At 42.9% G+C, this 16749-nt stretch overlaps 1 protein-coding gene across 2 annotated transcripts in view; it reads right to left on the bottom strand.

Annotated features, from left to right (window-relative positions):
• The window catches only part of adgra1b (adhesion G protein-coupled receptor A1b), a 192791-nt gene that overhangs the window by 155040 nt on the left and 21002 nt on the right, over window positions 1-16749 (bottom strand). The window contains exon 2 of one of the 2 annotated variants that reach the window (XM_082556384.1): window positions 12614-12685. The exons of the other annotated variant lie outside the window; for it this stretch is intronic. Coding sequence (XP_082412510.1) covers window positions 12614-12685 — 72 coding nt within the window. The remainder of the gene's footprint in view (window positions 1-12613; window positions 12686-16749) is intronic. 2 annotated transcript variants of the gene reach the window in all.

The raw sequence follows: 16749 nt of genomic DNA, 5'->3' as shown, positions 1-16749 counted from the left end.
GCTCTGAATCTAAAGTAACAGGACACAGTGGCGGCATATAACAGCAAAGTGGAGAAAATGTGAAAAAAAGGAGTAGCTTCAGCACATTAAATATACTTATAGAATATATTTAAGGGGAAATCGAATATAAGTGGTGAGTCTGATAGTAGCCCGACTCAAATAAAAGCCCACTTCTCTCTTCAGCTGAGGTAAACAAAAGCTCTGGCCACTATTGAGTATTTATGACGCGTGCACACACACACACACACACACACACACACACACACACACAAAGACACACAAACAAATGATAACTACCTTTGGGAGACTTGCCCCACATAGCCGCTGTAGATACAGCTGGAGTAGCTCAAATGAGACGAGTGTTTAAACAATAACCATTTTCTACTCCCCTCCTGCCTGTTTGAGTAGCAGTAGCGACCCTAAGTTTAAACTCCACCATTTGTGGTTAACGTTTGAAAAGCTACTGAAGTGCTTCCCAATTAATTTAAACTGGACTGTATATGTTAGGCAGCTCAGGTTCTCCTGACGCGCGTGATCCCGAGGAGAGCAGCCTGTTTGCAATGTGACGCTAATGGGTGGATTCCTCCACGAATCCAAATGATTACCGCACCGCACTGTTACATTAATAAAGAAGCATGCACAGGCATTCAGTCGCTGTGATAAATCTCCACATGCAGAACACACCACACACATGCTCCAGACACAATACTGCCTTCTCTTTAAAAGCAAGCCCTATTTAATCATGCGTAGTTCCAATAAATAAATCTCAGTGTTGATTGAATTATCAGAGCGCCATCAGTTTCACTGAAAGTCAAATTCTACTTGAAGTACATAAGCAAATAAAACTGCAGCCTCCTATGGCTACTCGGGCACTCGTCCAAATGGAAAGTGATGCCGCATGACGTATTCGATTGTGTGCACAGTTAATGAAATGAGACCACAAGGTGCTTTCATTAACTGAACTTGCATCGTATTTCTCAGTGGCGCGGTATTGTCTCAGCATTTGTGAATCCGAGGCCATCTTGGTTTTAGAGAACAGAAGACTAATATTCAGAATAGTGACGATACAAAGATACTGCACTCCCACACATAATGCTGCAGGCAAGACTGGATGGGGTAGAGTTAAAAATGGTTTAATGGTTTAACTAACAGTGCACCAACTTGGATAACTCTATAACCTTTTCATCGATTTTATTCCAAAAAATGAAATAAATAAATAAACAACTGTTCAAAGGATTTCAAAATGCTGTGCACACTGTATTTTAGTGATTCCCAAACGTTCAAGCAGATTTTTTTTCTTTCACTTATCTTCACTTAGTAATAGAAGTCTCAGCTGTACAGTCCAGTGGTCTTAGGATAATGAGAACACCTGCATTTTGACTGCTTCCTACTAAAACTCATTTTCACCATTCAAATCAGTCTGCCATCAGCTACAATATCTTGCAGAAAAATAAAGGCCTCATTGCTCAACCAAAACAGAAAGAGCATCCCAGTTTTGTTGATCACTCTCCCCATGTAGCTACAGTGGTGGCCAGTGGAACGACCAGAGTAACGCTGCCGTCACACTAGGGGAAAGTATTGACACCATGTATAATTAACTTACAAGTTTGTTGCCTTTGAAATGGTTGCTTTGTGTGTCATGTTAGTGTGAGTGAATAAGTGTGCCAAGCAATAAAACGGCAATAAGACGGGGTCAGTCTGCTATCAGTTTGTGACTGAATGGGGCCACATTAACAATTACATGCAACCTGTTTATGAATAAATGTTGCCATATGAAGCAAATCTAGTGTGTATACATACACAGAAATTACTTACATTCAGAGTCCAGCCAGATCCTCATAGATCTGGAACTGAAATGCCTCCACAAACAGTGATGCAGTAGCTGCATCAACACATCGGACTACAAACATGCACATTACCACTTCCGGAAGACGATCAAAGCAGCCAAACGTGAGTACAGGGACAGGGTGGAGCAACAGTTTGACAACCCTCGGAGTATGTGGCAGGGACTAAACACGATCGCAGACTTTAGAGGGAAAACCAGCACACCGCAGACCACGGCCTCTCTGTGTGAGGATCTAAACGTATTCTACGCTAGATTCGACACAGCGAACACCATGAGACCGGACAGTGTGTGCACCGCGGATGACGTCAGTGCGCACACTGTGTCTGAGGAGGATGTGCGGAGGTGCTTCAGGAAGGTGAACGCGCGCAAAGCTACAGGTCCGGACGGGATTCCCGGCCGCGTCCTCAGGTCATGCGCGGCTCAGCTGGCTGGAGTCTTCACACACATCTTCAACCTTTCCCTCTCTCTGTCTGTAGTCCCAGCCTGCTTCAAAATGGCCACCATCGTCCCTGTACCCAAATCCTCCACCATCTCCTCATTGAACGACTGGCGACCTGTAGCCCTGACCCCCATCGTAAGCAAATGCTTCGAGAAGCTGGTCAGGGACTTCATCTGCTCTGCACTACCCGACTCACTGGACCCTCTACAGTTCACATACCGCCACAACAGGTCCACTGATGATGCCATAGCCCTGACACTACACACTGCCCTGTCACACCTGGAGAAGAGAGACACGTATGTGAGAATGCTGTTTGTAGATTACAGCTCAGCATTCAATACCATCGTTCCCTCGAAGCTGGACAGGAAACTGCAGGATCTAGGACTGAGCAGCTCCCTCTGCAGCTGGATCCTTAGCTTCCTGTCTGACAGACGCCAGGTGGTCAGACTGGGCAGCATCACCTCATCCCCCATCACACTGAACACTGGTGCTCCACAGGGGTGTGTACTGAGCCCTCTCCTGTACTCACTCTAAACCTTTGACTGCACAGCCACTAACAACTCCAACATCATTGTGAAGTTTGCGGACGACACTACAGTGGTGGGTCTTATCACCAACAGTGATGAGACGGCTTACAGGGAGGAGGTCAGCGTCCTGACCCACTGGTGTCAAGACAACCATCTCACCCTCAACGTCGCAAAGACAAAGGAGTTGATAGTGGACTTCCGGAGGTGCAGAGAAGTACACACCCCCATCACCATCAACGGCGCTGCTGTGGAGAGAGTGAGCAGCTTCCGGTTCCTTGGTGTACATCTGGCTGAGGATCTTACGTGGTCAGTACACACAAACAAAACAGTGAAGAAGGCGCAGCAGCGCCTCTTCTTTCTCAGGAGACTGAAAAGATTCGGCATGAGCCCCCGCATCCTCAGGACCTTCTATCACTGTGCCATTGAGAGCATCCTCACTGGATGCATCACCACCTGGTATGGCAACAGCACCGCCTACAACTGCAAAGCTCTCCAGCGAGTAGTGCGGTGCTCTGAACGGATAATTGGAGGTGAGCTTCCCTCCCTCCAAGACATCTACAGGAAGCGCTGCCTGAGGAAAGCGGGGAGGATCATCAAGGACTCCAGTCACCCCAGCCATAAACTGTTCAGACTGCTTCCATCAGGAAGGAGGTTCTGCAGCATCCGGTCCTGTACCAGCAGACTGAGAGACAGCTTTCTCCATCAGGCCATCAGACTGCTCAACACGTCATAGACACCTCACCTCCACTACTGGAACTTCAACATTATGCACTACATACTGCACATTAATACCACTGTTTTGCACATGTCTCAACTCTGTATATTTTTATATATTTTATTTATTGTTTACTCTATTTAATTTGTAAAATATGTACACACACACACACACGCACACACGTAGAAAAATATTTAGTATACACATCCAGAAATGCATATACTATTATATATTGTACATATATTTATTAGTTTCAGATGTAGCCATTCTTGTATTTTGCTTGTTTACATTATTGTATTTTGCACAACTCTGTTGCTTGTGAAGCTCGCACACAAGAATTTCACTCACATGTGCTGTACCAATGTACCTGCACATGTGATGTGACAATAAAAGTGATTTGATTTGATTTGATTTGCAGGATGGCAGTTTAACTGCAAAGTCACATAGGTGTCCAGAAACCTCGGTTTAATATAGCAATAAAACATTACAACCATTCGAGTTCTGTCTTGCACAGTGATGTGTCGCAGGCGAATTGCGCTCATCAGTGCAGACTGTCTGATCTGTCTGATAGTGACTGCGTTCAGTTTGTGGTACTGCAAATATTTGGAGACCGGTTGCATCCCACCAGGTGATTTGTGTAACTGTCTTGCAATTGAAAGTGGTCATGCAGAAGTTAAGTGTGTTACACGTTCATCATCTCGGCGATCAGTTGTTTGCTGCAGCTGCTAGCAGAAAGTCACCCAATCTGAAAAAATTCAGTGCATTCTCTCTGCAACCAGTGTTTTTTATTCAAGTCTCAAGGAGGTTGCTGTCCTATTTTTATCCTAGTGTGACTGAACCATAACTGTAGAAAACTCCCCACTGTCAGAGTAGGTAAACAAAGTGATGATAGAGGCTGACAGGTAACAAAAGAGGAGTTTCCTTAACTAAGAAAGAACTCTGAGAACTGAGAGGGTATAAAAGACTAGATATTCAGTTGGTATTATTTCTCTTAGATCAGTAATAAACTAAAACTGGCTGCTTGTTAAGGTGATTCCAACTGGTTTTGTATTGGTGGAGCAGTAGTTAGTACTCTTGCCTTACTGCAAGAAGGTTCTGGGGCGTTTCTGTGTTTTCATCTCCTCCCTGTGCCTGGATGGGTTTTTCCAGGCATTCTGGCTTCCTTTAAAAGTCCAAAGATGTTTGGTCAATTAGTGACTCTAAATTGTAGATGTGAATGATTGTCTGTCTCTCTGTGGTAAACCTGTGGAGATGGACCTGCCTCCTGTCCTATGGCAGCTGGGTTATGCTTAAGCATCCCTATGACCTTGAATTTAATATGCAGTTAAGAAAATGGATCTATGGACTTGAACATATCTTAGCAACTGTTGGATGAATTGCCACATAAAAACCAAATTCATGGTTTCCAGAGGATTGTCGCCACTTACCCTTTTTTTTTTAGCAAATTAAAAAATATCAGATAAAAAAAATTATACTGTTTCTTTTACCTTTTCTATCTACATCCCGCCTTCAGAGTCACCCTCTCCTCCCTTATATGGCTGTGTAAAAATATCCACCTCAGATCAAATCACACACTCAAGCGTGTGTTTAAAAAAATAACAAATTTCTGATATAATTTCGATGACAATTTTGTGGATTACGCTTATTTTTTTGTGATGTTGTAATCTGAGAGGAGAAGATAGCAACATCTAGCCTCAAATGAGTCCAGTCTGAGTGTTACGACAAATTGTGTGGTGGTATTGTATCAATGCAGGGACACCAAGTATCAACATTTTATAGAAACACTTTAGAAATACTATGAACAAGAGGACTCCTCTCATGCAACATCATCCTGACATAAAGTTACCCGAGCAAACTTTTGTTTAATTGGCTGTTAGACAGATTGTGTAAGGTCGCCAACATGTTGCCATCAGTCTTTGTCAGTGAGTCCAGTTCGAGAGGACTCAACTCAAAGAACATGAAGATTGCTGAACGCAAATGTAATAGTTATACAGAAATATAACTATTTCTGTATAACTATTACATTAATAGTTATATTTCTGTGAATTTCGGTGTATGCAGACAACAACAGAGGTGTGATTTTCAACTATTTATGTAACCGACCCCATTCAGTTGCAAAACTTTGCATGTTGCAAAATAACAAAAAATTGCAATAATTGTGGGTACTGAACTGTGTCAATATGTACCCTGCCTTTCCCCTTATCTCAACCAGACTAGGCTCCAGCCTTCCCTAAACCTAAACCTGGATGAAAGGCTGTCCCCATGAAAACTCTAACTGGCTCTGTCATTAACTTGACTAAATGCTAAACTACAGTATATTGGCACCAGACCTGATTGTAATGTGGATGGTGTTTATTAAAACCATTTATTCACATGTTAAATATTCATGGGTGAGTTTGCAGGTGCTTTGAGGGAAGGCCTGGTCACATCCACTGAATTATAACAAACACTCACTGAGACAGATAACCACCTATTGAATTGTAAATAAATGCGTGTTGAAAGCTTACTGAGAAGGGGAAAAAGGCAGACAGTCAGACAGTTCAGTCCAATTAAACAGAGTGAATGTGTATGCATTGTGACAGGCTTCTAGCTACCGTTGCCAGAGCTTAAAACGGTGGACTTCCCTGTGTGTGTTTGCATTATAAAATATTACATACAGTAGGCACCACAGCACCTGTGGGCACAAATTAATTATTCAACCTTCTTATTCGAATTATTCAAACAGTAACCGTAGACCCATGTAAATCTAAAAATAATCTGTATGAACTGCGAATATATTTGTTTTTGGGGGGAAAAGTTTAATATTTCTCAAGCACTGATGGAGTGCAGGCTCCTTCCTAGCTGTTAGGTGAGGCTGTGTGCAGGCAGGAATAGGACCCAAGGTGCAGACTCCGGAGACAGACGTGAACTCAAAAAAGGCTTTAATTTAATACTCAAAATATAACAAAACTAAAAAAAACTCAAAACAAACTTAAACTAGAGAAATGACAGAACACACAGCTAAGAAAATGGTAGATCGCGACACGGACACAGAGAAACACAGGGCTTAAATACACAGAGGGAGTAATCAGGGAATGAATAACAGGAGGGAAATACAGCTGGGGAAAATCAGAACTGACGAGACAAAAGGAAGCGTAAACTGAACACACTAAGACAGAGACCTTCAAAGTAAAACAGGAAACACATAACATAGACTCACATGCAGGCACTACAGAGGGAACAGAGACGTGGGACCAGGGCAGACACAAACACTGACTGAACACGGGGATATAGGAACTAAGGATACATAGAGACGTGAACTAGACAAGGGGATGCAGGTGATAGGGGAGACAGAGCAACTAAAGAAGACAGAGACATAAGCCATAAGACGGAACTCAAAGAAACCAAAAACTAGAAATTATAAATAATAACAAACTCAAAAACCCTGGGTCGACGACCCAGGCATCCTAACACTAGCGGGTCGATTGGCGGTGCAAATGAAATATTTGTCAGGTTTCACTTCTGACCTAGAAGAAAAGTAGCAGTAAAAGCAGTCACATTTGCAAAAAAATAACCTTTAGTCAAGCAACACTTAAAATTAAAAGAGTTGCACAAAAGCAGCAGATTGGGGGAAATGCTTCTAAGGATTCCAGAAATGTGAAGAAAATTTCTTTGTTAACAGCTCAGCGTCGGTATCCAATTTTGGAACTACCCCTCTCATCAGTGTGAGAGATTTCTATTAGAACAAAACAAAAGGTCAAAGAGAGTGTGAAGTTCTTTTAAGAGACGCTTTTGATGCCCTCTTGCTTGCTGGTTTAGCACAACAAAGCAAACAACAACTCCCAACACTCCCACGTTACACCTGAATATTATAACCAGTCTGTGCTGAAAGTCTACGCTCCTCATCTGCTGCTTGTTTTAATCGTGGGAGACAGTTATTTGTGATTACCAAAACAGAGCGGGAGACGGATTGTTCTTCTGTCTCCCCCTCTGTTTCTCCAAACTTGGTCAGTGAGTCAGTCACACCCATGCTCCTCACATGTTTTACCTCAGCTGCGACCCAGCAATGATCTCCTTTAAAGTAACAATAAAAGCATTCATATTTCAAGCGTGCACTTTGATCCATTTAAGGCTTGATCATACTCCACGTCTTAGGTAAACAAAGGGGGTTGAGGGGGTTATAGCAATGCTTTTGTGTGATACGGGGAAATCTGGAAAATGTAAAGCAAGCTAACACTGCACTAGCAAGCCCAAGTTCACCTGCAGTGTTGTCTTACATGAAAACTAGAGCGCATACCGAAGGAGGATAAATACAATTATGAGTTAAGTTGGTAATAATTACACATAAATGGTTAACAAATTGAAATAGATTGAACAAGTAGCTGTGGCACTACCTAAAAATGTGTTCTGAGTCTTTAATCAGATGGCTTCACTCCATCTATTAATTGTTCTTAATGAGGAAACAAAATGAACTTATTCAATTGTCAATCAGTAATGGAAAGGTTCATTTGAATATTTGATTTTCTTTCTTTTTCTTTTACACTAACACATGTAATCTTAGGCTTTTTTCCCCTTTAAACTGCATGTGGACTGTAAGAATTCTAATAATGCTCTCATTTTTTCAGCTGTCCCTTCTTTTAACCTTTAACCCTTGCAGGAAAACGTCAGGGTCAGTCTGGTTTATGATCGCATAATCATCGAGCATTTCCCGACCTGCACTCCTCACTCGGAGCCCTGGACTTTACCCGGCCGCACATTCTTATGCACAACCGGCCGGGGCGATGTGTCCTTCAGCGACCTTGCCACTCCATCATCAATCACCTCCCAAGGAGAGGCGTTCACAGGGAAGACTGAATAAACGTCACTTTGTCAGTATGAACAACAGGACTCGCGAAACTTTTTAAACGACGCTGCCTCACACCTCTGACATCCACTTTTCAGGATGAGCAATTGCAGATGCTACTCTGAATTCTGATACTGTCTCCGGCCTGAGCCGTGGTCCGCTCAGTCTGACGGCCTGCCTCTAAACACCTCAGGGCTAGACAAATAATGTTTGGTCAAATAGACGAAAAAAAAAAAAAAAGATCCTCTGCTTTCAGTAAAGAAAACATTTGGACAGTCTGCGAAGGATAAATCTGCTGTCATAGCCACTGTCATGATCTCAAAAATACCCACTCCTCTCTCTGACACCTATAATCAACAACATGCTTGAAGCCAACAGAAGTGTGCTCGAAGAATCTCGACCTTATCATTAAGGAATCATTTATTTTCTGTAGTTGCTGTTGGATTGTTACGTTGGACTCTAGATGTTACATAAAGAATGCAAATAGAATATTATAATGTCCGCAATAGTTCCAAATTAAGTGCAATCTTTCTATAAAAACATTTGCTCATGAGTGTAATCGGTATGAGAAGGATATGCCAGCCTCGTCGCTTTCAGACAGACCCTTCGCACAGCGAGGCCTTCTGCGGTGGAAACACATGATTAAGTGGCAAAAGCTAGATTTAGTGTCCTGACCAGAGAACAGAGATGGGCTTTGTTTCTGCTTTGCTCCTGTGGGACCCAGTTTGGCTGACGGCAGTGGGCTGGTGTCCATATGGGGGGGGGGGGGGGGCATCACCCACAATACAGGAGCCCTCCATTAAAAGGACTCTATCTGGCCTACAGGGGCAAGCAAATCACATCAAAAGAGACTTCTATGGGGGATTAATAAAGTCGCTTAGTGTGCTGTATAAATTCCATCATTCATCAACGATGATAACAATAATGATGATATATATGAGTCCAGCCCCTAGCTAGGATTAGTAAGTTACAAGCAAAACAGTATACTCTCATCACGGAATTGGACTGGGAAGCCTAATAATGCTCCCCCATGACCTCGGATGAAAAAGTTAATGCTCATTTGGTTCAGAGTGAAATTACTATTAAAATGTTTCCTCAGACCTTGTCTCCAGAGCACCTAACCTTTCCCAAGCGCCCCTGTAAAACCACTGTAGTGATTTTCATGAAAAGTGCTACATTTGATTAACATTCAACTGATGCCTAAACCTAAAAATATGAGTGCATCGAGTTTTCACGCTCGTCTTTTCTGCTCTGCTTGTCCAAAAGAGCAAGTGCACTAAACTAAGATTCTGAAAATAATACAATATATGTTTGCATGTTCTCTAGCTACTCCTAGATGAGTGGACCAATCTTGATGTAATTTTGCATAAACACTGCCTAGGGCAGGGGTGTCCAACTCCAGGCCTCAAGGGCCGGTGTCCTGCAGGTTTTAGACGTGTCCGTAATCCAACAGAGGTGATTTAAATGGCTAAATTACCTCCTCAACATGTCTTGAAGTTCTCCAGAGTCTTGTAATTATTTGATTCAGGTGTGTTGATCCAGGGATCTCTAAAATATGCAGGACACCGGCCCTTGAGGCCTGGAGTTGGACACCCCTGTTCTGGGGTAATGTGAATGCTAAAATACATATGACTTATACAAATATCTCATACAAAATCCCCAAATCATATATAGTTATACATTTGATAGTTCAGTTGAGTGTGTTTTTGTGTTTGTTATGCATTTTAACCGTCAGTGCAAATATTTAAACTTTTTGGTGCAGCTGAATGGCCGCTGATTATCGATCAAAGAAATAAGCCACTATAAAAGCATTTAAAATTTAGAAAATACTGCAGCAGAGCAGGCAGCAACATTGTGGGGATAAGAACACAATGTTTGGATAAGCATCATATTATAAGAGACTTTATAAACAACCTGTCATGTATTAAATCTTCTATATGAATTCATCATTAATTTTGCAGTATACATATTATTTAATATATTCTTCATTTTACTAATTTATATTGTTTAGATTTGACAACTAATAAATAATCTAATAAGTCAGTATTCTGGTAAATTTACCAGTATATAGATCTTCCATCAATGAATTATTAAATTGTGTGCTTATTGTGCCAATAATATATCTGGTACCATATATTTGTACGCAGAGTATATCACAAACACACGCATACTAAAATGAAAATCTGCGAAATGTTTCATGTAATCACGATTTTAAAAACTACTGGACGCTGCCAGGCTACCCTCAGCCTCCTAGTAGATACACCTATGGTATCACTTTGAAAATCATACATGACATCTTTCTCGATTTATGGTGTTCACAAGATCTTCCGAAAACTTGGACTCTCACCTTGACCTTAACCTTGAAGTCAACCTCACTGAGATTCAAACTCATCTCAGACTTTTAGTAGATGCACCCATGGAACGAATTTCAAAATCACACGTCTCCTCGTTCTTGAGTTCTCACATTCACAAACTTGGGTGTCACGCCACCCACCCGCCTGGTGGTGTGACGATATTACCCCCTCAGCCTTTTATGGCAGAGAGGTTAAAAAGGGATGAAAAAGTGACAGTTATTCTTGACAGTTATTGTTTATTGAGCCAACACCAAAGCAAAGACCGGCGTGCAGTGCAGGGGGTTATTTTGAAGCACTTTTTTTTATTTCAGTGGTCCACAGGACATAACAACTGCATATAGAGAAAAAAACGTCAAATCTACTAAAAACTTCTACCAACTTCCACCTTCTATGTTTGCTGGATTTCAGTTTGTCATTCACAGAGTATTTTGTCTGTTTTATTATGTCTGTGCCTAAACTGAATTAGAAAGGAAACAGATTGCCTCAGAATAAAAATGAATGAAACTAAAATTATCTGCATATCTAGAGCCATCGTTAAATAAGAAAAGATGTGCAAATCAGTTTCTGTTTCATTTAAAAAAAACAAAAAACTTGCAGTGGGATCCAAGTTTCCATTCCTGCCCCAAACGGTCTGTTTGTTGAAGAACATTGAGAGCGCAGCTGCAGCAAGAGTGGTGCAAACATATACACATGCCTTATTAAGCTTGTCAATCAGCTGCCAATTCTCCACAACCCTCAGATCCATTCAGTCAGCCAGCCGTACAGGAAGGCAGTCAGTCGGCTGTGCCAGACGAGGGAACAGCTGGCCGCCACTTTCAACTCACTGAGGCTACCTGGTTTGGCATCAGCTTCCAGCAACAGGCGTATCTCTGCCAAATGCTGCATGTGGCAGGAAGAATGGAAAGACTGAACCAAGGGAGTGAGGTGAAAGAAGGGATAGGCCACGCAAACTGCTGCTCCAAAAGGTCAGGTGCGACAGACCTTTGGCTGAATGTCCTTAAAAGCCTCGCAATCATCATCTCCATCACTCCAATGGAACTGGAGAGAGAGTCGGACAATTTAATGGCACTAATAAGGCCCGGAGAGACAGGTGACACCATCCTGTAGGTCACCAGGCGACACAGCCACCCAAAAAGAAGTGAAAGAGAGGCAAAATTATACCGCTGCCATTATTCCAATCTAAATTTAACTGTCAGTCAGCAGTCGGCGGAGACGGGGGCCAAAACTGACTGTAATAATATTCACAGCAGTCACTGATGTAGTTTGTGTGTGCGTGTGTGTGTGTTTTGGCGTGAGTGGTGAGCTTAATATGTGTGCTTTCACATGCACATACCTCTGGGAATGACTGACTGAACAGAGCAAGTTATCAAGCCATCCGCTCTGTGTGATTTCAGCCCCTTTCTGATTTCCTCATCAGCCAGTGTCTGTGTCACCATCAGGTAGAAAAGCAGCTATCACCGGGCTGCACGGAGGTGAAAGCAATCAATAGCTGACTTCAGGGGGGGACACAGGAGGAGCTATCATGGAGCTCATCATCAGGCTGTATGAATACAGCCCTCTGGGAGATTGCATATGGTGCGAGAGTCATCGGCATGAGCCCGCCACAGTCAGTCACACTGTCAGAGCACCCTGATCTCACACTGCATTAGTCCCTAATATGATGCTATATATTATCGCTTTTAGGACATTTACTGTGGCAATTGTGGTTAAGCGCAAGGGCTGGAAGGTAAAAGAAAAAAAAACACACTGGCAAGCCTCCTGCAGGGTAAAACCTGACAAGGATCTCCTAATTCCCACCATGTCCCCTGTTTGCCTTTTCCCAGCTACAGTGCAATACTGCTGCTGCGATGACAGCTATTAGGACTCTGGGGAGGACAAAACATTAAAGAGTGCTTGATTTAAGTACTCACAGCTTTTCCAGGGCAGCCAAGCCATAGAAGGAGCCGTTCCTCAGCAGAGAGATCTTGTTGTTACTCAGGTTTCTGTTTAGGGGCAAAAGATATGAGAGAGAGAGAGAAAGAAGTCGAGGTGAGCATGCGGAGCAAGTAAGAGGAGGCGCATTTGTAAATATCACAAAAACAGAGCTGGGGGAGATTACTTATTCAAATGGCTGATAAATTGTTTATCCTCTGCCTGTCAATATGTTAGCAAGAGATAAGGATTTATGCCTGATGAGATTGCGGCTGTAAATTACTCATCCAAGCCACGTTTTGGACTTGTTTATGGCCATTTGTGGTTAAGATGTGTAATGATCCAAGCCATCCACCACCCCCCACATGCCCCCTCCTGCACTCCTTCATGTCAAAATATTGGCCTAATAGAAAAGCTTAAGGAAATGCCAGGTCAGCACAATTCAGTCATCCATTGCTCACACCACAACAGCAAACAAATCAATGAAATGCACTGCAGGGATCTTTAAGTGATGAATTAATATTCAGAAGAGACGCAGTGCCTCCGTTTTGATTATTTCTATGACAGCCATCACTGCTTTTTCTCTTTTTTCCCCCTTTTTTGGGGATGAATTATGTCTGGGCTGGATGTAAAATGAGAAACTATGTTTCTCTGAGTGATGCATGTGTTTGGGGGAAATAGAAAAATAGCGCCTGGACAGGACTTCTCGGAGAGTACTTGAAAGCACAAACACACGCACACAACCTTATCGTGTCGCGAAAACGTAGGAAAATCCAATTTAACGCACGCTACACTTGCGGTATTTCTGTTAAACCTCTGTTATCTATCCGCAGAAATGAGCACAGCTAAAACAAATAAACACACATGGGGCATATCAAGGTAATCAGGTGGGTTTTTTTACTGTAGAAAAAACAAAACAAAACCCAGAGTGACTTATTAGACCACGTAAAACTCGGGCGCCTGCTGCGGGTGCGAGAGGCATTTCAGATAAGGGCCCGAGTCTCCTCGAAGCCCGCTGCAGTAATTACTTTTGCTATGTTTGTCGAGAATAACATGACCACACAAAGTCACCTCTGAACCAGTTACTGCTGGAAATACAACGATACAGCAGACAAGAACAGGTAGTTCAGGGCTCCACTCTGAAATAAATCTCTCTCTCAAGCCGGACTTCCATGAGCAAATTGGCAAATAAAGACTTTTTGAGTTTTTTTCATTATACAGATTTCCTCAGATTTCCTTAAAACAGCGAGACGGTGGTAATACATGATGTATGTTACAATGCACCAATTATCCCTTTATTCTTCTATTTAGACAATTCAGGGTTGGAGACTGTCCCATGAGGTCATGAGGTGACAGGCAGGGAGAACGTGTAAACTCCACACAAAAGGGCCCAGGCTGGCCAGTGGGTTCAAACACTTCCCTGGCAGTGTGAGACAGTGCTAACTACTGCACCGCCACGCCACACCTAGGGTTTGTGTCTCAGTTCAGAAGCCTGGTGCCAATCAATCATATCCAACCACACAGACACAGTTAAAGGAGATTAAAGCTTTTATAAATTAGAAACTACTCACTACACTACTCACTGTCTATGTGAAGAAGATTGCTTGTAGCTAAAAACCAACAGAGAATTGTGATTTTATTTTGTAGTTTCAGATCACAGAGGTTGTTGACTTTCTCCTTTACTTTATATCTTTTAACCTCAGCACAAAAAACAGCAGTGATGCAAAAATGAAAGCACAAACAGAGCTCAAAGGAGAGACACTGTTTATTATGTAACAGTTACATAGCCTGTATTAAAAAGACGAAGGTAGCCACCGTGTGATCATCCATCAGTTTTGCTTTTGAGTTAGTATTTTGTGTCGTTTTGTGAGTTTGTTTAGTGGCTAAAGAGGCTTTTTGTTTTCAACAGATTGGTGGGTTCCTTGTTATTAGCTAATGCTAGCAAACTTGCTAACCAAGCTTCCATGAACAATATGAATGCATTAATTGCGTTACACATTATATGAATGCAAACACCTGCTAATTAGTGTCAAGCAACAAAAAACTAAAAACTAAAAAAATTAAAGTAAAAATTTCTATAAATTTATTGAAATTAATACACATAATTTTCTCATTCACATTTAATTAGAGTAATTAAAGGTAATAGTATTTATAGGTACTGTTGGGGTAAAAAAAAGAAAGAAGGTATTTTCTCTGCAGACACATGGATGCAGATGCAACTTTACACATACACTGAACAAAAATATAAACGCAACACCTTTGTTACTGCTCCCATTCCCCATGGGATGGACGTAGAGACCTAAAATTCATTCCAGATACACAATATAACCATCCCTCCCAAACAGTGGTCACAAATCAGTCCAAATGTGTGGTAGTGGGCACATCTGCTATATTGAGATAATCCATCCCACCTCACAGGTGTGCCACATCAGGATGCTGATCTGACATCATGAGTAGTGCACAGGTGTACCTCAGACTGCCCACAACAAAAGGCCACCCTGGAATGTGCAGTTTTTTGCACTATTGGGGGTCTGAGGACCCAGAACCGGTCAGTATCTGGTGTGACCACCATTTGCCTCATGCAGTGCAACACATCGTCGCATGGAGTCTATCAGATTGTCAATTGTGGCCTGTGGAATGTTGGTCCACTCCACTTCAATGGCTGTGCGAGGTTGTTGGATATTCGTGGGAACTGGTACACGCTGTCGTATACGCCGGTCAAGCACATCCCGAACATGCTCAATGGGTGACATGTCCGGTGAGTATGCTGGCCATGCAAGAACTGGGACATTCTCAGCTGCCATCTGCCCTGAACAATGTGAACCATGATTCATCCGTGAAGCGCACACCTCTCCAACGTGCCAGACGCCATCGAATGTGAGCATTTGCCCACACAAGTCTGTTACAGCGACGAGCTGGAGTCAGGTCAAGACCCCGATGAGGACGACGGGCATGCAGTTGAGCGTCCCTGAGACGGTTTCTGACAGTTTGTGCAGAAATTGTTTGGTTGTGCAAACCAATTGTTCCAGCAGCTGTCTGGGTGGCTGGTCTCAGACGATCTTGGAGGTGAACCTGCTGGATGTGGAGGTCCTGGGCTGGTGTGGTTACACGAGGTCTGCGGTTGTGAGGCCGGTTGGATGTGCTGCCATATTCTCTGAAACGCCTGTGGAGACGGCTTATGGTTGAGAAATGAACATTCAATGCACGGGCGACAGATCTGGTTGACATTCCTGCTGTCAGCATGCCAATTGCACGCTCCCTCATTGCTTGTGGCATCTGTGGCATTTTGCTGTGAGACAAAACTGCACATTCCAGGGTGGCCTTTTATTGTGGGCAGTCTGAGGTACACCTGTGCACTACTCATGATGTCAGATCAGCATCCTGATGTGGCACACCTGTGAGGTGGGATGGATTATCTCAATATAGCAGATGTGCCCACTACCACACATTTGGACTGATTTGTGACCACTGTTTGGGAGGGATGGTTATATTGTGTATCTGGAATGAATTTTAGGTCTCTATGTCCATCCCATGGGGAATGGGAGCAGTAACAAAAGTGTTGCGTTTATATTTTTGTTCAGTGTAGCTGTAGGCTATGGTGCAAGAGTCGGGGGGTGATGATATACGCAGCGCTTATTCTGCAGCCCAGACTCACATAATTTTAAATACAACTCCAATGGAGATTCAAGGTTTTATATCTGCTAAAATATTGATTTCTCCAGCCAGCTCTTAAATCGTCTGCTGCAGGGCTGCTCTCTCTCGCTCTGTGATGCTGTGGATACGTACATACCCATGTGATCTGCTGCCTTGAGCTCTCCTTTGCATGTTGTGTATCTTCTTGTCAGCCAATGGCCACTTCACTCACTTACGCACACACATTCAGACAGATAGACAGTGGCAGATTTGCACAAGGTCAGATCCTTTTATCACCTTCCACCACTACCTTCCCATCTTCTTTTAACACAATGGGCTGTGGGAATGATCACCCAGGTTTAAGGAGAGAAGGCCAATTAGAATGTGGTGTTGATTTCTTCTGTGACGACAGTGCTCTCGTTATGGCTACATGCTCATTTTTAACCCCAGGATTAAGCAGCGGGATCCCACAATGCATTGTGCTGAACGGGCAACTCGCCGG

The sequence above is a fragment of the Aulonocara stuartgranti genome, assembly GCF_965226115.1.
Source record: "Aulonocara stuartgranti genome assembly, chromosome: 13".
In the NCBI taxonomy this organism is placed as follows: Eukaryota; Metazoa; Chordata; class Actinopteri; order Cichliformes; family Cichlidae; genus Aulonocara; species Aulonocara stuartgranti.
The sequence above is the reverse complement of the archived record's forward strand: the minus strand, read 5'-3'. Positions and strand labels throughout refer to the sequence as shown.